This window comes from Pteropus medius, unplaced genomic scaffold (assembly GCF_902729225.1).
Source record: "Pteropus medius unplaced genomic scaffold, Ma_sr-lr_union100, whole genome shotgun sequence".
In the NCBI taxonomy this organism is placed as follows: Eukaryota; Metazoa; Chordata; class Mammalia; order Chiroptera; family Pteropodidae; genus Pteropus; species Pteropus medius.
This window is the reverse complement of record NW_024347791.1, coordinates 211061-236439: the sequence shown is the minus strand read 5'-3', so window position 1 is coordinate 236439 and position 25379 is coordinate 211061. Positions and strand designations below refer to the sequence as shown.

The following is a 25379-nucleotide window of genomic DNA, read 5'->3' as shown; positions in this document are numbered from 1 at the left end:
GAGATCACTGAGATTTCTCCTCAGGGGTGAAGGAGGGACGCATAAGGCCACTACCCTAGGGCCCAGCAACGACCACTAACCATTACCAAGGAAGGGAACCCGGACGTTTCCCTTTTTGCCACAAACTCCGCTTGTACCCACAGTCTCCCCGAGGTTTTCAAGTTGAATCCGCTCGCCCCCCCCACCCAGCCTTCCTCTTGGAACCAGAACGCGGAGATCCGCGGCCCGCGCGTCGCGGACCAGGAGGATTGGTGCTAACTCGCGCGAGTTTGGGCACGCGCAGGACGTGGACTCGTCAGAGACGAGGGGGCGGGCCCGCGAGGGGCGGGGCAAGGGGCGGGGCCCGCGTGGCGAGCCAGAAGTAGGCCTTGGGCGGGGCTGCGAGCGAGGGGGCGTGGCCAGAACGGAGCCGGTGCTAGGAGTGGCTTCAAAAGGAGCCGCTGCGGGGGCCTCGCTGGGGTGAAGGAGGGCCGCTGAGCTGGAGGCAGTATGCTGAGGAGAGGGGCTGCGGTGGGACCGGAGCCTGGGATGTCCCTTGAGCTGAGGGAGAGGGCTCTGAGGGGGCACTGAGGAGACGCGTCGAAATAAGGGGATACGTGTACCGAGGAGGGCGCTGAGGCAAAGACAGGCTGCTGTGGGAAAGAAGGCCCTAAGATGGGGGCTGTTCCGAGATGAAGAGAGGCCGCTGGGAAGGGGACATGAAGTGGAAGACCTCGAGGCAGGGGAGGGGTGCTGAGCAGGGGCCGCTGAGTGGCAACAGGCGATGTGCAGAAGCCTTATCTTCACGAAGACCCTGGGGTTCAGAGGTCGAATATGGGAGTCTTTCCCCCCTGTTCAAGACTTTTCACTGCCAGATTTTCATACCCGGCTTCACTAATACCTCCGCCTTCCGAACTTCTTTTTCTTCTCTATGACTCTTACCATTTGCCACTCTCTAGGCTGTGAGTGAGGCTCTCAAGTGGCCCATTCAGGATGAAGAGTAATTTTTCTTCGTCTCAACTTGAAATTTTAAATAGACAACAGAAGACAAACATATTTTGGTCCAGTTTTTAAATAGATATTTTAGGCTAGCCTTCATGCCAGCAGAGCTGTCTCTGGCAGCGTCATCCTCCTCCCCTTAAAAGGAGAGACTGACTGTTGGGGAGAGTCATGAAACATCCCAAAGAGCATCTGTTGAAGTGGAGGCTGTGATGTATCTTGGATGAATATCTGTGCAAACAGTTTTTTGAGTTCAAGACCTAGTACAGGGCGACCTTTTTTCTTCAGGGTCTGAATCATTTTGCTGGAATAAATAGCAAAAAATTCCCACAATAGCAGTTGGCGTTTTGTAGGACATTTTCCTCCCAGGTGGATTGTTTAAAGAACTAACAAATAACTGCCATAGCCCTTCAAAATCTATTATTTCCCAGAAACATAGCCTGTCCTTTATATTAAGTGGAAATTAATGCCCATTTTGGGGATGAACTGGATAGCGCTACCAGGCTTTCACTTTGAAGTCTCACCTAAAATAATTATAGCAATTTCAGAGCAACTTGTTAGATGGAGACATCAACTGTACAGAAGAGCTGCAAAGAGCACAGCAAGATGATTTAGGGAATATAACATATGTAGTTTGGTGTAGTGACAGCTGGGAGAGAGAAATGTTCATAATATTTGAAGGTTGTGTGCAGTACACTTAAACGAGCTTGGTAATAAATTCACAAAGTGAGGATAAAAATCTTGTTTGAATATGATATCGATGGTTATATATAACTTTAAAAAATTTTAAAGAAAAGTACACTTGAAGATCTTTCCACTCGAATCAGAAAAAAAAGGACATCTTTCATATCATACAAAAATTCTGAATATGATGAAGGTGGCATTTCAAATCAATGAGGAAATGATGAAGTCAATGAATTGTGTTGGAACAACTAGGTAGCCATCTGGAAGAAAAATAAAATTGGAACCATACTTCACACCTTATACCAAAATAAATTCCAGATGGACCAAGAAATTAAATGTGAACAATAAAATAATAAAAGTGCTAGAAGAAAACAGGAGACAATTTTTTATTATCTCGGAATAAGAAAAATCTTTTTAAGTATGTCACAAAACTCAGAAGCCATAAAAAGCTTATAAAAACGACTACATTTTTTAAAAATCCCGCATGGCAAAATACCGCTTTCCTATCCTAGATATATAAAGCATGGCAAGACAGAACTTTTCTGTCAATTGGTAAACAATTAGTAATTGTGTCAGTTAACTTTCACAATTTCTCAAATCCTTCAGCAAGTCCACAAGTTCTCTACAAAGTTTAAAATTTTTACATCATTTTTTATGATATTCCAAGAAATAAAAACACAGGCAGTGGAATTATAGTCAAGACCCGAATTTTAAATCATTACACTTTACTGCCCCTCTGTGGACAACCACCTTACAATTAAAGAGGCATATGATTCCACGGCGTACATTTGGGTTTCCTCAAACTGGTGCCTGTAATATATAGTCTTAGAGTTTCAAGAACTCAGAGTTGAGAAATGCTCTAGTAGAGAACTAAAGAATGAAGGGTCATCACACACACACAAAATTTTCGCTCACTGCGTACATCTCTTAAACATATTTCATTCATTCAAAAGATGTTTATTGAATCCCTACTATCTGTCAGACACTGTGCTAGGTGTTAGGTGCTAGGGATTCAACAACAAACAAGATAGTGGGGTTACGGATAAGTATATAGGCAATTACAGTAGTATATATACACAAACACATACACACATATGTATACTTTTCAGTCATTTGGGGCTTTCTCATTTATTTAGATTTACTTCCAAGTTTGAAAAACTCCCAACTTTGGCACATAGTTGCCCAGAGAGGCACGCCCATAACAGTTTATTTAACCAACATTTATTAAACACTTGGTCCCAGCTCTCTGCTCCATATAGAGATAAAGACAGGTCTCTGCCCTCAAGAAGTCATGAGTCTGGTAGGGAAGAGAGATACAGAAACAGCTAACTACACACAGGGCAAAATAAGAGCGATTATACATGCAGTTAGGAACCAAGCAAACTTCTCCCAGGAGATCTTCACATAGGTGGTAACCCTTAATTTGGGGCTGGAAGGATAAATAAAGATTTGCCAGCTGGGCATTGTAGGAAAGACAGAGGGAACACTGAGGCTTATTTAGGGAGCTGACAGTGGCTCTGCTGGAGTGAAAAGTATTAGGGAGACATGAGCTCTCAGAAGCAAAGGAGAGAAGCTAAAGGTAACATCTGATGATAGCTAACATTTATAGCACTTACTGCTTTCCACAGATTAATACACCTACTCCACGCATACCATGAAGCAGGAAATATTATCTCTAGTTACAGATGATGGAACTGAGGGACCACAAGGTTAAATAACTTGCCCAAAGCTCACAGTCTGGCTCAGTGTCCATACTCTTAACCAATATGCTAAACCAGTATATGGCAGATCCTGTATATTCATACATGATTTTATTTTCCATGTATAGAAGTATGGTATAAACACACAGAGGAGAGGCAACCAAGCCAGACTATAGTACAGTTCAACCTTCTTAGCTATGTGGTCTTGAGAACATTATTTAACCTCTCTGTGCCTCAGTTTCCATATCTGAAAACCAAGAATAATGTCAGTACTAAGTTGTTGTGAGAATTTAGTGGGTTAATACACCCGAAGTATTTGGGCTGCCGTGTGGACAATGGATTGGAGGGGGTTAGAGAGAGGGCAGGGAGAACACCTAAGAGAACACTGTAAAAGTCCAAGCCAGTGGCAATGGTGGCTTCACACAAGAAAGGCCTCAGTTTGAAAATGGAGAAAACTGTACCTCAATCACAGGCCTATAGGACAGAACAAAATAGAGAAACATACTTTAAAGTGTCTAATCCATAGTAAATGCCTCTTTTTATTATGGATAATTTCAAATATATACAAAAGTATATATAAAATAGTATAATACCCCCCATCATCTGGCTTCAACAATTTTTAACTCATGGCCACTCTTGTTTCACATATACCTGTATCCATTTCCTCCATCTCATATTATTTTGAAGCAAATACCATATATCATATGATTTCATCTGTAAATATTTCAGTATGTTTCTCTAAAAGGACTTTTAAAAAGCCCAACCATAACATCATTATCACACCTAAACATTAATAATTCTAACATTAAGTATCCAGTATCAAATATACAATTGTCTCATAAATGCCATATATTTTTTACAGTTTGTTTCAACTGGGATCCCAAAAATGTCTGCACATTGCAATTTATTGATGTCTTTTAAGTCTCTTTTAACCTATACATTTCCTCTTTCCCCTTGCAACATATTTGTTGAAAAACATGGCATCATTCGCCCTGGAGTTTTCCATAGCCGGAATTTTGCTAATTGCATCCCTTTGGTGTCATTTAATATGCTCCTCTGTCCTCTGTATTTCCTGTCATGGTAATTGGAGTAAGAGTCTAGAACAGATCCAGGTTTGATTATTTGGTAAAGACTGTTTCATAGGTGGTGGTGTAGTCTACTATCAAGAGGCATGTAACAGCTTTGTCTTTGGGGATGTTAGCAACTGTAGATGATCGGCTTAGATCCATGAATTCATCAGGGGTTACAAAATGGTGATATTTTAATTCTATCATTCCTTCTTAATGTGTTACATGGAATATTTCAAAAAGAGAAACTTCCCCTCATCTACTGTTTGGTTATGTAGCGATGCGGTTCATATGGGAATGGCATGATAAATGCTGATTTGTTTCCTTTATTTACCAGTGTTCAAAATAATGAATTGGTTTCCTAGTGTCCTTCAATGGTGACCAATTAACTTTTTAAAGTAATTATATGAATGTGGTGAAAAAATTATATGAATATAGGTGAAAACATGTTTGATGTGCGTCAATCTAAGGCAATTATTATTATTATGGATGCTTAAATTGTCCCATCTTTAGCCAATGGGACCCTAAGTTGGCTCCGGAGACTCTCTGACAAGAGTTCTGTCTTTGGTAGCTTCTTTGCTGTCTAGTATGACAAGATGTTCCGTGTTCATCTCATGAGTTTCCTGCCCTACACTTGGAACCAGACACTTCGTCAAGGATCCCTGGATCCTTTTAGTGCAAATAGTATTTCAAGACCACAGTCTGGGTCGTTGCTACTGGGTCAGACTTTATTTCTAGGTCATTTCAATGGACAGAGTTAGGAAATTGTTTTTTTTTAATAGCTTTATTAAGGTATAAATGACATACAAGAAACTACACATATTTAAAGTGGGTATATGGTGAGTTTATACCTGTGAACGCTTTACCACAATGAAGTTCAGCTAAAAAGTTTCTTTGGGCCTCTTTGCAATCCCTTCCCTCCTCTCCTCCTCTCCCCTCTCTAGCCATTCCCCACCCCATCCTGTTCTTCAGGCAACTGTTTGTTTTTTAAAATAAAATACATCCTTAATTCATAATCAATTCAAAATTAGGACTATAGGATTTTAATTTCATCTCTACTAGTTTAACACCTAAATTTCCTTTCTTCCATGCTGAGAATACTGGTTCTCAGTAACATCGACAATGACAGAATCGGAGTATCATACAATTACTCATTTGTTTTATTCCATGTTACAGTAAATGCTTTTTAAATGTTAGTTCTCTTTGATGCTCTACCCCCTCCCCTTATAAAGGGCAAAGAATCCTTCTCCATAATTTTCCCTTCTAATATTTACAAAGAGCAGAGATAGCTCTTTTCATCTTGAACTTCCTGAGAAGCCTATGGTTATGAGTCCCCAGTAATTTCTGGAAAGGGTCTGTGCAGGGATGAAGGATTGTCCTGAAAGATGGCAATGCAGTTTGCCCTGGGCCCAGAAAACCAGGAGACCTAGTATGACAAGATGTTCTTTTCTAGGTGGGGGCTAGTGGTGTAGATAGATGGAAATGAGCAATTTCATCCGCTATAATAACTTCTACCATAATGTGGGTGCGTTAAAGGATGTGAGAACATGCAGGAGGGGCACATGTGTCAACCTTGCTGGTGATGTATCAAGGAAGGCTTCCTGGAGGAGGGGACATCGACACGGGGTCCTGAAGGAGGAGCAGGAATTAACGATGTTGAGAGTTAACAAGGAACAGGGAGAAGGAATATCCAGGTACAGAAGCAGCAATAGGCAAAAGGTCAGAAATAGGAGAGGAAGCATGGCTCCTTAGAAGAACTGCAAATGAGTTGATTGTGGCTTGAGGAGCAAAGGGCAGGCGAGAGAGTGCTCTGGTTATCTGAGCCACACAGAACCTTATACATGGCAGGTGCTCAACATATCTTCGTTTCAGGAGAAGAGTATACTTTTTAACAGCAATGATAACAAGAACAACAAGTATAGCTGGTAGCAATTACCAAGTGAAATACGCTATGCCAGGAACTTGGCATAAATTATCTCATTTAACCATCACAACAACACTACCCTCCTAGGCAGGCATTCTCTTCTGCATTCGAGAAAACAAGGTTGGAAAGGTCAAGTCACATAGCTTCTAGGCCTAAAGTCATACACCTAATATGAATACATACATATTCAAATTCAGGATTCAAAACCCTGAATTTTCTAAGGCCAAAACTTGAGCTCTTTCCCTATCACTCTTCTCTACCTCTTTACCTGAGTAATATTCTCCAAGGGAGTTACCTGGAACTACACTCAGGGTTTGAGTAAAGATGCATATCTGTGGGAGACAATGTAGGGCCCAAGAATGCATTTATTTGCTTGGTTCAGGCAAAGGCCATCTGCATGATTTCTTCCTTCCTGGCTTTGCCAACCAGATTGTTTTAACAAGGGTTATTCCCTTGTACCCTGAGGCCAAAATGATACCAGCTGGGACTCTAGGCCTAGCGGCATGAACTTCTGCACACTGGTCCCTGTACCTCTGAGCCTCAGTGAAGTCTCTCTAGATTTGGTTTTTCTTGGATTCCACACAGATCTTTAGCAAAGCATTAATGTATTTTTTGGTTTATACATCCTACCCCCTCTTGCAGACTGTGAGCCCCTTAAGGCCAGACACTATGTCTGTGTTAACCTCTGTATCCACAAGGACTAAAGCAGGCCTGATATAGAAAAGACACCTAGTGAATATTTGCTCAACCTAGGCAAGCCCCACTGTCTTCCTAGGAGAAACAGAGGTAATAGTACCATCACCGGGGGCCTCTAGGAGGGTAAACCAAGATAATGTCTAAAAAGGACTTAACATGGTACTCACCATGTGGTAAGTACTCAATAAATGGTATCTCCTATGATTATTATTACTATGTTACATACATATAATATTATATATTCTATGGTGTTATTATTAAACAAGTGAATGAATGAATTAGTAAATAAATGCATGCATGAATGAAGTGACTTAACATCAATCTAAATCCTGACTTTGGCCCAAGTAGGAGTGAACTTTTAATATTCTTTGTCCCATGGACTAGAAATGACTAGATGTGTTGCAGTATTATTATTTTGTTGTTTTTGTTTTAGATTAAACCCAACAACATGTACAGGCTTCATCCAAAAAGTTTTCCTGGTTCTTGAACACAAATTCATCCAAGTGGGATGGAAGACAAGAGGCTAAGGAAAAATACTTTCCTCTTCTTTTTTAGTTTCAGCTTTTTGGTGATTTTTCTGTAGATAAACCATAAAAACACAAATAGAAACAGATTTAAAAACAAGTGAATGAAGAAGAAAATCCCCAATATACAGCCTAGAAATCAACCACCAAGAGTGAAGGTCAGAAGGCTGGGAAATGAAGGTGAAATTGATAGACTCGGTAAAGTGTCTGAGTGTACTGGGAGGAGATTTATACAAACATGGAGAATCTAGAGATGAACTGGAGTAAGTACATAGGAGACAGGAGAAGCTTGGCCTCTTAGGGCACCTGCAGGGGCTCAGTGTGTCTTGAGAGGTGGCTGGGAGTAGGGGGTGAGGAGAGAGGAGAGGTGGGCAGGGCCACCTTGTAAAGGCCTCATGTCTAAGTCTGGGTTTTATCCCTAGTTTCCTGAGGAGGATAAGGAGAAACTGCAGGTGTTAAGCAAAAGAGCAGCATAATGAGATAGAATTTTGAAAGAGACCAAGAAGAGATGGTGCCTCGACTCAAGTGAGCCTCAGTTGCCTCTATGGAAAATCAGGAAAAATAAAATTCACCTCAGAGGACTGTTCTGAGACTTTAATGAGATAACCAATGAAATATGCCCCGACTTTAATGGGATAACTAATGGCAAAGACCACTTCTCAACTTCTCTTCCAGTATTTGTAGGAAGAGCAAGTCTGCTCTTTTTCAGGCTCTGAAAAGTCTGGAGTCACCAGTCCTTAGTGACTTCTGAAAGAGGTGTCTAGGGGGACTGTTTTGGAATCAGACTGTGTCCTCTCTGAATGTGAAACTTTTGGAGCTTGAAAGCTCTTCCCTGTGGGTAAAAACATGTGCTTTTTCTGGAGCTTCACCATTGCAGTGCCCCGTGGCAAGTGAGCAGGGTAAGGACTACCCTAAGAGGCAAGCTGGCCCAGGGCCCAGAAAACCAGGGAGTCCTGGGCTGGGCTAGGTCAGTGCTTTCAAGCAGGCTGCTAGAAGGCTTCCTGAATTAAGGAATGTAAGAAACTTTAGGAAAAAATAACGTGATGCCTATTAATTGCTGGCAGTTTCTATGCCAGGCTCTTTATATGGGTTAGCATTTTATACATAAAAACCATCACATTTTTTATGGCCAAGGAAACAGGCCAAGAAAACTTAGGTAACTTGATCTAAAGTCACAGAAGGGGAAGGGCAAAGATTCAAAGCTCCATATCTTTTTAGAGTTAAAGCTCCTTCTACCGCTTCATCTTTTCCTGTGGGGGAAACTAAAAGCTAACTCTGTTATCTGATTAGTTTTCATTTGGGGCTTGTCTGGAATAGTCGTCCTAGCCACAAGGTGGATCCATGATAGGGCCATTATGAGGTGTTGGAACTTCTATTTATATATTATCATCTCATCCTTTTAAATTTCTATGTTCCTATTTTTTTAAGTATACATATTAGTCTAGAACTATTTATACATATGTATGATTTATGAATAATTAATATATTATTAGGGGCTGAGTTCTCATAAATGTTTTATTGAGAAACAAGGTCAAGAAAACTTGGGGACTACTGATCAAAAGGTATAGCCAGGGCTCCAGAGAGAGGTAAATATTTGCGGGAGACTTTGCAAGTCCTCCAAAACACATATATGCTCCCTTTGTGAAGACTACTATCTGCCGTAGGGACTTTTAAAACCCAAATATGACCACATGGTTTCCCTGTTTAATATCTTTCAGTGCTTCATGAAAATCCCTTCATAAGTTTGTCCAGGGTTCTCCTCCAGGCTCACCTCTTCTGGAAGCCCCGCACATACCTTCCTGACCTCCCACCACGCTACTTCCTACCCCTGAGGCTTTGCCTCCACTGCTCTACCTGCTGAGAATGCCAGCCTCTTTTCTCATCCCCTAACTTCTGCCTGGCAAACACCAGACGGGTCAAGGGACACCATTTCTGTAAAGTGTTTCTGCATGGCTCTAGGCTGTTACGTTCTTTGTCCCCTCTGTCTAAAAGCACCTCTGGAACTTAAGGCATTTATTTATTGATGTGTCTGCCTTCTCTCTACAGACTGTGAGGCCCTGGAAAATAGGGACTGTATCTCAGCTACTGTTATTCACCCAGTGTCTACTGCAGAGAACTTTTGAAACCTTTCCAGACCTGGGCTTGCTGCTGTATAAATGGCAGTGGATAACCTCTACCTCATACGGCTGTCATGAAGGTTAAAACGAGATCACATTGCTAAGGTGTGTAACTTAATGCTTGACACAGAGTAACCAGTTAATAAACGGTATCATTATTATCACATTATAAATACTGTTATAATATCTGAAATAAAATAATGGGTAAAAGAATAAATGCATGAATAAATGCAATAACCCAAGCAAAAAAAAACTATCCTCTTTCCTCTATCCTGGGAATAGTTATTTCTATTTCTCAGTCTTTTTCTCCTGTTGTTTTTCTACTGTACCTGAAATCAGAAATATTAGGGATTCTGTAGTTTTCTTGTCCTAAGGAAGAGAATTCATCAGAGCTTGTAAGCGAGAAGGAAGAGTAGTTCAAACTCTGTCTCCCTTCCTCCTCCTTTCTCCTCCTGTGGGAGAAACGAAAAAAGACATCTGCAAAGATCTGCTAAAAAATTCAGTGTGAATTCTTCAAAGTTTTCACTGGAATCTTGATAGGTGTTGAAAGAAAAAGTTTACAAATCAATCAATAACACTGGCAATAGCAAACAACTGAAGCAGAGGGCTGAACACACCCCGATGACTCCCTCATTCATTTTCTAAGCATTGACTGAGAACCTGCTGGGTGCCAGGCACTGGACTAAGCCCTGGGAAAACAAGGTCATCTAGGACAAGATTCCTGACCTCATGGACAAACCTTCAATCTAAGGTGATAGACAAACAAATTTATGACTAGAGTAGGCTATATTCTGTCGAGTGTGATCAAGAAAGTACAGGGCACATAATGAGTATCCTGAGTAGACAAGTCAAGGAAGACTTCCTGGAGATGATGCCTGAGCTGGGTTTTAAGGTCAGCTAGGGGTTAGCTAGATTAAGAAGTAGTTGCAGGTAGTCAAGTCTGAGGGAACAATAATTCCCTCAGTACATTGGACTGAGTTGGCTTTTTATATTTCTGAGAATCTAAGATGAATATCAGAAAGACTGTTAATGAGTCACCATTGATCCTATAAGAGTCTATGGTTCAAACGGGTGGGTCTCAAGCTGAACTGCTACTATCAAAATTATTGTGGTCTTTTTCTGGTTCAAAGGAAAATTCAAATTAGAAGGTGTAAGATTGGAAGGTTTCCTTGGCTAAATTTCTCAACTCAGTAAGTGTTGGTTTCTTCATTTCTAAAATAGAAAGTATAATAGCATCTATCTGTGATTGAGATCATTAGTTACCAACTCATTATCCACTATCCCCTCCCCCAGGTTTTTTTTTTTTTTTTAAAGCAATGGAGCCAGTTTTCTTTAAGACGGCAATGAATCCAGATTTTTTTTTAAACGACATTTCCCACTTTCCTTTGAAACTAATATCACCACGTGACTAATATCTGGCCCTTGAAATAAAGTAGTAAGGTTGTATGGTACTTCCAGGAATGTTATTAAAAACAGAGGGAGTAATGGGGGTTACCTATAAATGGGCATGAGGGACTTTTCTGGGGTGATGAAAAAATCCAAAAACTGGAATGTAGTAATTGTTGCAAAACTCCATACATTTACTTTAAAAATCATTGAATTATACCCGAAAAATGAACAAATTTTATGGTGAATTATAACTCGATAATATTACAAAATAATAATAATGATGATATAAAAGAGCACTTTAAATGATTTTTAAAATAATATTTTCTTAAAAAGGAAGACGGTGTTGTAACTGTATAGTCAAGTTCTATCAATGAGATAGATAGAACTTGACTATACAGTTACAATACCGTCTTCCTTTTTGTGGAAATGTTGTTTGGGGCTTCTGGGAATGCCCCTTAAAAAAAGAATGGAGTTATAGATTAAAGGTGAACTGATGGAGAAAAATTCACCTTGCTAACACTAATAGAAAGAAAGCAGGAGTAACTATACACGTTTCAGACACAGCAGACTTTAAAGCAAGGAAAGTTATCAGGGATAAAGAAGGGCATTATATAATGATAAAGGAGTCAATTCTCCGAGAAGACAATATTCTTAATATGTATGCTCCTACCAATAGGATGTCAAACCACATGAGACAAAAACTGATTGAACTGCAAGGACAAATATATGAATCTACTATCATAGCTGGAGATTTCAACACTTTTATCATAATTGGACAGATCTAGCAGACAGAAAATCAGTAAGGACATAATTGAACTCAGCAATGCCATCAATCGACTGGATATATTTGACAGCTATAAATGACATCACCCAAATGACAGAAAAATACACATTCTCCTCAAGCTCACATGTAACATAACACCACAACAGACCATATTCTGGGCCAAAAAATATACCTTAACAAATTTAAAAGAATACAAATCATATAATGTCTGTTCTTAAACCAAATGGAATTAAATAGAAATCAATAACAGAGAGATAGCTGGAAAATCCCAAAATACTTGGAGATCAAACAACATACTGCTAAATAACACCTTGGTCAAAGAAGAGATCTCAACAGAAATTTAAAAATAGTTTGAACTAAATAAACATGAAAATACAACTTATTAAACTTTGTGGGAAGCTGAAAGCAGTGCATAGAGGGAAATTTACAGCATTATATGCATATATTAGAAAAGAAAAAAGATCTAAAATCAATCATCTAAGTTTTCATCTTAAGAAACTAGAAAATGAAGAGCAAAAAATTAAATCCAAAGTAAGCAAAATAAAAGAAATAATAAAAATTAGAGTAGAAATAAATGAAAGTGAAAATAGGAAATCAACAGAGAAAATCAACAAAACCAAAAGCTGGTTCTTTGAAAATATCAATAAAATTGATAAGCCTCTAGAGTCTAGCTCACTAAGAACAAAAGAAAGAGGACACAAATTACAAATATCAGAAATGAGAGAGGGGATATCACTATAGATCCTAGGGACATTAAAAAGATAAAAGAGTACTATGAAAAACTCTATGTCTACAAATTGTAAAACCTAGATGAATCGTACCAATTTCTTGAAAGACAATCTGCCAAAACCACACAAGAAGATATAGAAAACCTAAACCTATATATATATTAAAGAAATTTAATAAAACAATTAATTACCTTTCAAAACAGAAAACACCAGGCTCAAGTGAGTTCAATGGTGAATTCTACCAAACATTTAAGAAAGAAATTATACTAATTACCTACAATCTTTTTCAGAGGATAGAAGCAGGGGGACTACGTCCTAACACATTCTATGAGACAAGCATTACCCTAATACCAAAACCAGACAAAGACAGTACAGGAAAAGAAAACGGTAGTCTAATATCTCTAATGACCATACATACAAATATCCTCAACGAAATATTAGCAAATCAAATCAAACAACTATATATAATATATATATATAATATATATATAATATATATTATATAAATAATTATACACCAAGACTAAGTGGGATTTGTCCCAGGTATGCAAGCCTGGTTCAACATTTGAAAATCAATAAAATCTATCACATTAACAAGATAAAGAAGAAAAATCAAATGAGCATATTAATAGATAGAGAAAAAGCACTTTAAAAATCCAACAATTTATGATGTGGGGGGAGCTACCTGAATTTGATAAAAAATATCTACCTCCCAAAAAAATGCAGCTAACTTCATACCTAATGGTGAAAAACTTGAAGCTTTCCCACTAAGATTAGGAACAAGGCAAAGATGCACGCCCCCACACTACTTTTCAACATTGTACTGGAAATCCTAGCCAATGGAATAAGACAAGAAAAGGAAATAAAATGTAAATAGATTAGAAAGGAAGAAATAAAAACTGTTCACAAATGACACCATCATCAATCTAGAAAATCCAAAAGGACAAACAAAACAAAACTCCTGGAACTAGTAAGTGATTGTAGCATAGCTGAAGGATACAAGGTTAATATAAAAAAGTTAGTTGCTTTTCTATATATCAGCAATGAACAAGTGAAATTTGAAATTAAAAACACAATACCATTTACATTAACACCCACGAAAATGAAATACTTGGGTATAAATCAATAAAACATCTAGAGGACCTAACTCTGATGAAAGAAATCAAATCTAAATAAAGGAAAAAAAGAAAGAAATCAAAAAGAACTAAATAAATGAAGAGATATTCCATGTTAATGAATAGGAAGACTCAATATTGTCAAGATGTCAATTCTTCCCAACTTGATCTATAGATTCACTCCCAATCAAAATCCCAGCAAGTTATTTTGTGGATATACACAAACTGATTCCAAAATTTATGTGGATGGGCAAAAGACTCAGCATAGCCAACACACTGAAGGAGAACAAAACTGGTGGACTTCCTATAAAGCTACAGGAATTAAAAGTGTGGTATCAGTAAAAGACTAGACAAATAGATCAATGGAACAGAAGAGAGGGCCCAGAAATAGACATAAGTGTAGTCAACTGATCTTTGATAAAGGCACACCAAATGTAATATGTTTATTCATAATTGTCAAAAGTTGGAAGCAACCAAGATGTCCTTCAGAAGGTGAATGGATAAATAAGCTGTGGTTCATCCAGATAATGGAATAGTACTCAATGCTAAAAAGAAATGACCTATTAAGCCATGAAAAGACATGGAAAAACCTTAAGTGCATATTACTAGGTGAAAGAAGCCAATCTGAAAAGGCTAGATTCTGTATGATTCCACCACTATAATATAAAAGGCAAAACTGTGGAAAAAATAAACAGATCAGTGGTTGCGCAGGGGTTTGATGGAGGGAGAGCACAGAGGATTTTCAGGGCAGTGAAAATTATAACAACAATTTTAATTATAATTAAATGAATAATTATAAGGATAATTATCATTATAATGATAGATATATGTCATTACACATTTGCTCTAACTCATAGAATGTACAACACCAATTGTGAACTCTAATGTAAACTATGGACTTTGAATGAGTCAATGTAGGTTCATCAATGTGTCAATGTAGGTTCATCAATTATAACAAATGTTCGTCTTTGGTCAGGATTGTTGATAATTGTTGAGTGTAGCTCTGCATGTGCTGGGGCAAGGGGTACATGGGAAACATCTGTACATTACTTTTAATTTTGCTGTGAACCTAAAAGTCCTCTAAAATATTTTGAGAGAGAGAGGGGGCGGGGAGGGAGAAGGAGAGAGGTTAGCCCTCATCTTCCCTTCTTTGAGTTGCTGGTCTGAAAAACAGATGGTGTACCTTGAACTCCAATAGCTATCTTGATGGACTATGAGGGTCCATGGGGAAGGATGCTAAGCACTAGGATGATGAAGCCTGGGTCCCTGAAGGTCCAGAAGTACCATATTAGGTTACACTGTTTACCTCCAGAGTTCTTTTATGTGTGAGAATCAACATTTGTGCCACTGCTATTTTTTTATTTTTTCTTTTATATATGACTAAATATAATCTTAACGTATACACTATCTCAAAGAGTTGTTCTGAGAATAAAATGCAAATTGGAAGATTTTGTTTTGCTTTCGTTTTCTGGAGAAATTGAAATAAATAGGCTCCAGGCTTGGGGATACTAGACTTATAGAAAACAAAGTTAAGTGGAAGTCTGCCTACTAAATGCAGAATCCCTACCTCCATTTCTCTCCTCTGTTTCCAGAATGCCATGAGCCAGGTATATGCCCCATAGGCAAAGGATTGGAGGATTCTTCTAAGAAACTAAACTGCTTCTGAGAAAATATGCATAGATGCTGATGTTGGAGCATCTGTCAGTGAGAAAGCTGGCTTACTTTCTTACTGCCAAAAAAAAAAAAGAGAGAGAGAGAGAGCCCACCAATTGAGAAGCCATGCCTCTGATACTTAACTTCTACTGCCAGTTTTTTAAAGCTTTGCTCTTAAATATGAAGACACTCCAGGATCATCAATAATTTAAGGAAAAACTCAAAGATGAAAGAGAGAGTTCAAAAACAAGCATATAAACAAAAAACATAAAAAGGTACCCAAGAAAGATACCCATAGAAATAATATGGGGATAAGAAGAAACTTAAAAAATAAAGATTAATATCCTCAATTATAGATGAAAATATCATGTCTATGAAAGAGGATGCTATAAAAAAGGAACAATGAAAAAATAAGAAAGAGTCCACTCAAGGAAATTAGTAATATTATAGTAGAATGTTTTTAATTAAAAGAAATTCTTTTAATTTAATTTTTTAAACTAAAAGAAAATGTAGACACTCTTCTAGAAAGTAGGACAGAAATTCATACAGATGCCAACAGGAGAATAAAGAAAATTAGAGAATTGGTCCAGAAAGTCCAAAAAATGAGTATAATCCAGAAAATGAAGGGAAGGAAATTATTAAATAATAAAAATTCTCAGAATTGGATGACACCAGTCTCCAGTCTGAGAGGACTTCTCAAATCCTAATGAACCATTAAGAAAAAGACTGATACCAAGGCACATAATTGGGGAACTTCAGAATACTAGGGAGAAAGACAATATCCTAGAACCTTCCACAGGAAAGAAAAAAAAAAAAGGTGACATATAACATACAAGGCAATAGGAATCAGAATGGTATCAGACTTTTAATCTAGAATTTTACTCCCGGCAAAATATTTGTCAAATATTAATCAAGAGCAAAGTCATTTTAGATGTGTAAAGACTTAAAAAAAACTTCCCATGTACCTTTTCTTCAAGAACTACTAGAAGATATGCTCCAGCAAAATAAGGACGTAAAATAAGAAAGAGAAGGACAAGCGATCTGGGAAACAGAGACTTCAATAAAGTAAGATTGACAAGTGGAGGTCCTAGGACGGTGGTGGAAAAAGCCCAAGATGATAACTGTGGGCAGACCTAGCGCATACCAGTCCAGACTAGGGGAGGATAAGGGCCTGAGAAGAACTCCAAGATTAAAAAAAGAAGAAGAAATTAATAGTGTGTATTCTCACTTTTAGGATCCTCTGCCACAACTTTTTATTAACTCTTTAAAGTATGTATCTGCTTGCAATGAAGAGAAAAAGAATAAGCAGCAAACTGCATTTGTCCCTGTTACGATCACATTATCTAACAGAATATACACAGAATATATATGATATACTTGAGAATATGGAAAGTAATCCTGCTAGTTTTTGATAGGTTTTAACAATCTGAAAAAATTATCAACAGGTAATGTCTTAAAAAGGGGGAAAAAAAATCAAGAAATATATAATGTAAGTTCCAGAGTGGAATATTGTAATTTCTGTAGAGTAGACTCTTGGATGGCTGTCAATGGGCTACAGGACGACAGAATCAGACGTGGGACGTAAGACCTCCTGATGCCCCTCCATTCTCTCCGCAACTCTTCCTCACTCTCTGACCAGCCAGACCCAATGGCGGGCTGGTAACTTTTACCTCTGCAAATTGGCTTGAGCTATTCTCTGACTAGAATGTCAACCCATTCTTCCCCTCCCCCTTCCCTACAAAATGGAACCGAACTGAAACTGGAACACACTTCCTACTGTGTTCGCTTTTGAAGTCTTTTCTTAGGACCTATGCAACTTGTTGCATGTTACCTATTTACATATCTTTTTCCTCTGTCTAGACTGCAGGAACTTTCACTTATTTATGTCTTTGTGTCCTTAGTAGCTGGCACAGTAGGTCTTTAGCCAATGCTTACTTGGCATCTCTGTGCCTCAGTTTTCTATTTGGTAAAATGGAAGTGATGTTATTTAGGGTTCTGATGGGCTATAAATAATATAAAGTGGGCATGTTGTCTGTGTCTGATGGCATCTCACCCATTCTACCCCATGGCATTGACTGTGCCTTATTCTCTCAGGCAGCAGGGACAGTCAGGCCTGGCTAATCACGGCATTGCTTCTTCCAGAACACAGGGTTGGTCCAGACAGGATGGGTGGGGCCATGACCCAAACGAAGCAATCAGAGACTTTTATGAGGTCTGGTGTATGGAGTCTGGGAGAGGGTGTCTCTCTTCCTTTTATGTCATATGATATAAGGACATAGGCTTGGGGCTGTCCGTGGCCCTTTCTTTCCCTGAGAACAGAGGCAGCTTGAAAAACAAGCCAGCACACAGAGGGAAAGAGGGCTGAGAGAGGGAGGGAGAGAGAACCTGACAATATCATTGAGACCTTAGGTCCAATGTGCCTGTAGCCAACTCATCTGTGGCTTTCCTGGTTACTGAAGTCACCAGATCTTCCTAAAGCTTGAGCTAGTTTGAGTTGGTTTCCTGGCACCTGCAATGAAAGAGCTCTGACTCACACAGTTTGTAAAGTACAAATGCTTGGCACAGAGGAAGTACCAAATCATTGGTAGCTCTTTCTACTACCATTAATAATTAAAAAATAAAATGTGAATTGAGCAACATGTAAAAACGAGTGACCTTTCCAATATTCTTTCCCATGTACTAAGAATTCTTACATTGTTCGCATTTCTGCTTGTCTCATGGTCTTTTTTCCAACAAACCTTAAAAGAAATGTATTCTCCCTCTGATAGGTTTTTCCAGATTTCTTTTCAGGGGATTCCTCAGAGAAGGTTGAAGGTTGGATGAACACGTGGTTTGCCTTTTTCTTCTCTGCTTCTCTTTGGTCGATAGTCTTCATTTCCCTGTGAGGAAATCATAAAGACACGTGGGGAAAAGATTACGAAGTCAGCATAATTCTTTTCTCTCCTATCTTCATAAGTAAAGAGAGGGAAATATTTGTAAATTCATTCATGTCATCTGTCAAGAGCAACTGACTGAAGCAGAGAGCTGACCACATAGCAGCAACTCAGTCACCAAGCCCTGTTATGTGCCAGAAATCACATAACACAGAGAGGAATAAGGATGGTCCCTGAACTCAAGGAACACATATTCAAATTAGGAAGACAGGTGAAGAAATCTACAGTCTGAGAGAAAGCTAAAGCATGAGCTGTGAGGGCAAGCTGAATTTAAGTTGGGGCTCTGCCACTTGCTGTGTGACCTTGGGCAAACCGGAAAGTAAATTTCCACGTCAGCATTTGCCACATTTTGTTCTTGTTATGTCCACCACTGAAAAAAAACTTATTTAAAATTTTATAATATATAAAATGTAAATATAAAAGTAAAGAAAGTAGTATAATTAACACCATTTACCTGTTATCTCGCTTCAATAGTTATCAACGTAAAGTCAATCTCGACTCATCTATCACTTCCCACCACAAATCAGTTATTTTAAAGCAAATAATAGACACCATGTCATTTCATCCATAAGTACTTCATTATGTATCTCTTTAAGACATGACTCTTTAAAAACAATATTAAAAACTATTATATCTTAAAAATAGGAATATGCCAGTAAAATGAATTCCCTAATATCATCTAAAACCCGGTCATTATTCACATAAAAATCTGGTCTCTGTTATTGCGGGGTTTACATTCTGACCACAAGAAGGTTGAACATGCTTAAGATGTTATAGGATGAAGGCCCGCAATCAAACATTATGATGACGTGCTACAACAGACAGATGCTGAAACAATGCCACTTCCCTAAAACCCCTTAATACCTGAGGAAGTTGTACTGCAGAACCTTTAGGTACTTATCAAAATAATTCCACTCATTCCAGTGGAGCTGGTTCAGCTGCTGAAGGAAGGCCCTCCGCTTCTTCATGTTGCTCAGGGTCAAGCTGATGATATCAGCGTAGGTCAGGCTGGACTCAGTGGCTTTCATGGTCAAGGAAAACCCACGCTGTCAGTCACTATTGACTCTTGGCATTGTTAGTGAGACGCGCCTAGTGTGTAGGGAGTGAGGTGGCAGACTGGGGAAACTGATCTGTTTCTGGATGAGACAACGGAAGGCTGAGCGGGATATGACCCTTTCCGCCCTTTGCCCATAGCCCGCTTTGGAAAGAGGCTACCCTCTCCATGGGTAGGCCGTTCCCTATCTTTTAATAAAGATCTTCTCTTTTCTGCTGATGAAAGAGCCGGGAAATGTTTTTTTTAGACTGTCATTTAAAATTCTTACTCTGTTATCACAGTGGTAAACAGAAACAGATTCCAACTTTCCTTTCAGGCCCAAGGCCTCATTCCTTATCTCATGTTTGTCAAAAAATCCTCTCTCCCTCCCCGGCCCTGTCTACCCCTTCTGGATTGGTCAGAATTTCAGCTCCACTCGTCAGAAGCTGTGGGAGCTCAGACAAGATATGTCATCCTCTACGTCTCCAGTTCCTTATCTATAAAATAGGGCTAGTAAGACCCACCTTGGATAATGTTAATAACAATGATAGTTGTTATTTATATAGTACCAGCTGTATGCCATTTAATCCTGGGTTTGGTATAACTGTCCTTATTTTAGGAAGGAGGTGATAAATACATTGAGCTCAGAGGTTAAGCTGTGCGCATGAGATTTAAGGCCGGTGGGTCGCTGAGCTAGGACTCATATCCAGGGCCGTGCATCCCAAACCCAGGCTCCTTCTACTACACTACACTGTCTTTACAGAACAATGAAGGAAAGCATTTCATAACAATGAAGCACTACGAAGTATGAGTTGTTATCCTTTGCCTGTAGACATATAAATAGGTCTATGGATATGAAGTGCTACAGGGCAGGAGCTACAAGTCCTGCCTAGTTCATTATGCAAGCTCCTCCTGATGAGAAGCTATATGCAAATAGGCACCATTCAAGCACTCATTACCTGCAAGGCACTATGCTAAGGCTTTACCGGTTTTGCCTGTACTCTGCAAAACAGTCCTATGAGGCAAGTACTGTTATCCCCATCTTACAGATGAAAAAATGAGGCTCAGAGAGAAGCTGGAACTTGTCTAAGATCACTCGACTAGCAAGCAGTTGAGTTGGTTCATGAGTCTCGGTCTATTTGAATCTGTGTTCTGACCTCTCTGATAAACTGCTAAGACTCAGGACCAATACATGTCACACCTGTTTTCTTTGGATCTGAGCTTTTTACCAAATATTTAGGATAAACACCAAAGGGGCCAGGAATTTGCTGATGTGCCTAGGGAGGGTGTGTGTGAGGACGGTGTTGAAAGAATCATACACCTATACACCAAAACTCCTGATCGATACATACTTCAGAGTCCACGAACACGTGGGAGGCATTACTGAGTTGCAAAGTATGTTAGAGTACCTAGTCAGCCCCTTCATTCTGGTAGATGGGAGATTTTGCACATAGGAAAATTCGACTTGCCCAGGGTCCCACACAGCCAGCTCATGAGGCAGATGTGGAACTACAATGAGCAAGATTCTGACCCTTAGGCTCATATCAATGGCTACCCTTGACCGGCACCTTTAATGTGCCAGGAGCTGTGCCAGGGGTTGGGTGTCTCTCTCCCACTCTGGCAGTGGCCTGGAATAATATGTGCCCCGCCCATGGAGGAAAGGATATGGCAAGGTCTTGGTTTTCTCCCTCCTGACTATCAGCACGTCGGTGCCATGCTGCCGCAGAGTGAGGTATTTCTGAAGAAAGTGCACGATCAGAGGGCTCTTCCCATAAATGTTGAAGAGGTTTGAAGTCATCTCAGGGATTCTGCAGGCGGGGTGAGACTAGCAGGAAAAGAGGGAAAAAAATAAAGGATATCGTCATTTTTATAGCACGCATTAAGAAATGTAAAAGTATTCACGTTCCTTGATCCAGTAACTCCAGTTTTAGGATGCTATCCTAAGGAAATTACCCCAAGTAAGGAAAAGTTTAGGCACCAAGATGTTTACTGCAGAGATTTTTACTATAACAAAAGATTAGAATAACCTAAATGTTAAAGACATTAAAATACCGACTCAAAGGAATAATATGCCATTATTAAAATGTTTATGAAGAGTTGGTTCTAAAATATCGTTTCAGATATAATAAAATAACCAAGATGCAAAATTGGGTAGATAATATATTTTATATGAAATAAATACAATTATAGAAAATAATTTGGTTAAAAAGTAGATGAGAGACTGGAAGCATAGTTACCAAAATGTTAACAATTCATTCTGCAAATATTTATTGGGTAACTGTTATGTATACACACTGTTCCAGGCACGGGAGAGTCAGCCGAGAATAAGACAAAGTTCAGCCCTCCTGGAGGCTGCATTATAGTTGAGAGAGAGAGAGACGCAATAAACAAATCAACAAATATAAGAATAACATGATATTACAGAGTAGATGCTTCACATAAGAATCAAGCGGGGTGAGGGATGAAGGGCAGCATCGTCCATGGGATGGTCAGGGAGGGCTGCCCTGAGGAGGAGCAATCCTGGCAGGACCCAAACGATGGGAGGACAATCAGTGTGGTATTCCAGGCACAGGGGACAGCACGTCCAAGAGACCCTGCGGCAGACAAGAGCTTGGTGTGGCTGGGGGACAAACACGAGGCCTGCATGGCTCAAATGGAGAGTGAACGATGAGGCTGAAGACGGAGCGGGGACTCTGGACCATGAGAAGGAGTTAGGGTCTCTTCTCAGTGTGATGGAGACCACTGGGAGGTTTAAATGCAGCACAACATGCTCTGACTAATTTTTTCTAAAGTCCCTTGATTGGCGTGTGGAGACGTGATGGCAGTGGGTAAGAGTGGACGTGAGAACAGCAATGGTCGGGAGGCCTCTGCAGTGGTCGGGCGGCTGATGGGGCTGGGACTGGGTCGTCGGGAGAAGGGTTAATTAGAAGTGATCAAATTCGCAATACATCACACAAGCACTGGCAGGATTTGCTGATGGACTCAATGTGGATGTGAGAAAGAGCAGAGTCAAGGATGACTCCAAAGATTTAGCCAGTTGCTGAGCTGGGAAGACCTGGGGAGGAACAGGTTAGCGGAGTGGGAAAATCAAGGCATCTGTTGGGACTTGCTATGTGTGAGGTGCTGATAGACAAACACGAGGAAACAGATCAGGAGAGAGAACAGGCTGAGGCTAAAAGTGATTTGCTTTCCTTCCTTACAGTCCTCTGCCTTTTTCTAAAAATATCAATAATGATTATGTACTACTTTTGTATTTAAAAAACAATATATTTTATTTTGAAGTAGCTGAAATTTAACCAAACAATAATTTTGTCTCATGAATAAAGGCTGCAACAGTACCTACCCATACTGTTCTTTAATACTATCTGTTTTAATTGCTTAATAGATTTCTTCAATCTTTAGCAGGATCTCTCAACCTCGGCACTTTGACGTTTGGAGGCAGATAATCCATTGTTGTGGGCGACTATCCTGTGCATTGTAGGATGCTGAGTAACATCCCTGCTACCTGATGCCAGGAATACTCCACCGTACTCCCAGCTGTGACAACCAGGAATGTCTCCAGACATGGCCAAACGTCTCCTAGGGGGCAAAATCACCCGCCCCGCTTCCTGTGGAGAAGCACTATTCTATATAGCAAGATCCCACTGGAATCACAGAAATCTGAGGTTAGCAGGGAACCTACATGTCACTTAGTCCAATGATTCCTAGAACCCCATCTCCAAATGGGGGCCAGTCTGTGTTCACTGGTCTCCAGGAAAATGAGAGAAACAAGGAAAAATACATTATAATACATCTAACATAAATTTATTCACTTTTAGGATTTTTATTCTGTGGTTATCTTTTCTACATTTATATTAATGAACTTTTCTTTTATGAAATAATGGTGATGGCAAATAACAATCATTTTAATAAAATTATTTAGTGAAAATTTTTACAAGTTTTTCAAAGTCTAGAAAAATCCAAAGTGGATCTAGGATTCACTAATCTCATTTCACATTTATCCGAGAGTTGTTCTCTTGGCTGCCCAGTACCCATTCTCCTCTCTTAACGGCCTCCGAGTCTCATGTGTTTGCGGTTTACCTGCCCTCTACTGTGTTTGGACTCCAGGAGGCTTTAAATCAAATATCTTCCTCCCCCATGAGGGCCTCAGAAGGGGTCCACAGAGGCCTTCACAGGCTCTGCCAGCCAGCACCTTCCTCATCCACCCAATTAGAGCTAGGGTACCTGGAATAAGCTTGGTCAATGAAAACTCCTACGCCTGAGATTTTGAATCTTGAATGGGGTGAAATATAGACTGAGAACATGTGGGGGTTCACCCATTCCAAGATGTCAGCTTGAAGAGATGGTTCAAGAGTTGCAATGGCCTTGATTCTTCTCCTGGTCCCTGGACTGACTTTTAGACTTTCCGGTGACTCAATGTTCCTCCGGTTTTTCCTCATATTGGCCCAAGACAGATTTTGTTACTTGTAAGCAAAGAATTCCAGCTGATACACATTCTTTCAATAACATCCTCAGCGGGTGACTGTCCATTTTTGCTTCCCTACTTTGTTAACAAGGAATGTGCTGCCTTCTGTAATGTCCAGTCCCCCTGGTGGTAAGCAGCTGATTTCTCCTCCCAGGTGAGAGCAACGAGAGGGAGCTTTGGGTACAGGGACTGGGCACAGGAGTGGGAAGGCCTGGCTCACAGCCATGGCGTTGGGAAAGGATGGGACACTGGGCAAGAGGAGAGAAGTTCTGGAACATCAGATTCAAGAGGTGGGGGAGGCAGAGTAGGAGCTGGAAGGAAGGGTCGGCATCAGGGACCTGCCACAGGAATCATGGTTTGGGAGCAGAGCTGAAATAAGAAGCAGAAGATGGTCTATGGCAGAGCCAGAGGGTTTAAAATGACAACTTGGGCTCTTAGGAAGTTCTTTCTTACCCCAGATAAAAATCTGACTCTCGGTAATACCAACCCATCTTTCTCCAAAACCACGTTACATAACAGTCCTTAAAATACTCGAGGAGAGCCCTCACATCTTCCCTAAGTCTTGCTTTTCCAACCTAAACATCTTCAGTGCCTTCGATAACTCCTGGTCCGATTTTCAGTCTGGTCCCCATCTCTAGACACATGTTAGATGGGACCATCTGAAGTGGGGCCATCTTCTTTCTTCTTCTGGGCCAACTGTATGTCTTTTTAAAAAGTTCTTCATTTTGACATTCAGATATCATTTTCTGTTATCTCTGACAGTAAAAGTCTATTTTTTTACAAAACAAATTTATGATCTTTGTGAAAAATTAATACGATGTAGAAATAAATAAAGGAAAAGATAAAAGTCTGTCTCATCTCCACTTACATGTCCTAGGAATACTGTTAACACTTTTCTGTGTATCTTTCTAAACCTTTTTATATGCACATACTGACTTTATTCCAAAAATATATTTCAAAAATAAAAATGGAATCATAATTACACTGCTGGGCTTCATTTTCCCAATTTTATTGAAGTCAGAAAAGTTAAACAACTTGCCCAAGTGACACAGCTGTGATTTGAACCCGTGTCTGTCTGTTTTTTCCACCATGCCCTGCTGCTTCTCAAAAGTTTCATGCTAAACGCTGAGGGGAAATAGGCAGCAGTAATCACTATGGAGAAACAAAGAAGGTTCAAGGAACCTCCTGCAACACTTGCTGTACTTGGCCCAAATTCTGTGGCCTGACTCCTGTGCTAGTTGATGTCTTGGGAAAGCCCCAGAATCTCTTGCCCTGGTTGGATATTAACCGCCTCTCCTGCTACACAGGACTGAAGGTGCCATGGATATAAACTACCGCACACTGAACTTTGTGGGTTAGATTTGGGGGAGGGGAAAAGAAGAGGAGAGAACACACATAATCCAGTGCCTCCAGTGTCCTGGGGACAGTGCTGGTGGCAAAGCTCAGTGGTTAAGAGCTCATCAGGCTCAGAGTCAGACAGATCTGCGTGCAAGTCTTGACTTTACCACCTATTTGCTTTGTGAACTTAGACAAATTAGTTACTTGCTCTAAGGATTATTTTTCTCACTAATAAACTGAAGAAGAGCAGA

The 25379-nt window shown here is 39.8% G+C and overlaps 2 protein-coding genes and 1 long non-coding RNA gene across 17 annotated transcripts in view; 1 reads left to right on the top strand and 2 right to left on the bottom strand.

The window, feature by feature from the left end:
* The window catches only part of DMC1 (DNA meiotic recombinase 1), a 24475-nt gene extending 24339 nt beyond the window's left edge, over positions 1–136 (bottom strand). The window contains exon 1 of one of the 2 annotated variants that reach the window (XM_039877661.1): positions 81–136. The gene's annotated coding sequence lies outside the window, so the exon portion shown is untranslated. The remainder of the gene's footprint in view (positions 1–80) is intronic. The other variant, XM_039877662.1, reaches the window with a different exon arrangement.
* LOC120614814 (uncharacterized) overlaps positions 1–25379 on the top strand; it is a 26823-nt gene extending 1444 nt beyond the window's left edge. Inside the window, exons 2-3 of the long non-coding RNA XR_005656077.1 lie at positions 9620–9795; positions 22728–25379. This is a non-coding gene — a long non-coding RNA (uncharacterized LOC120614814). The remainder of the gene's footprint in view (positions 1–9619; positions 9796–22727) is intronic.
* FAM227A (family with sequence similarity 227 member A) overlaps positions 4244–25379 on the bottom strand; it is a 56539-nt gene continuing 35403 nt past the window's right edge. For all 14 annotated transcript variants that reach the window (XM_039877646.1, XM_039877654.1, XM_039877653.1 and 11 more), the window contains 5 exons: positions 20993–21150; positions 19157–19309; positions 18098–18238; positions 10020–10142; positions 4244–7626 (listed from right to left, as the gene is read on the bottom strand). In XM_039877646.1, the coding sequence (XP_039733580.1) occupies positions 7545–7626; positions 10020–10142; positions 18098–18238; positions 19157–19309; positions 20993–21150 (657 nt within the window). In that variant the 3' untranslated portion in view covers positions 4244–7544. The remainder of the gene's footprint in view (positions 7627–10019; positions 10143–18097; positions 18239–19156; positions 19310–20992; positions 21151–25379) is intronic.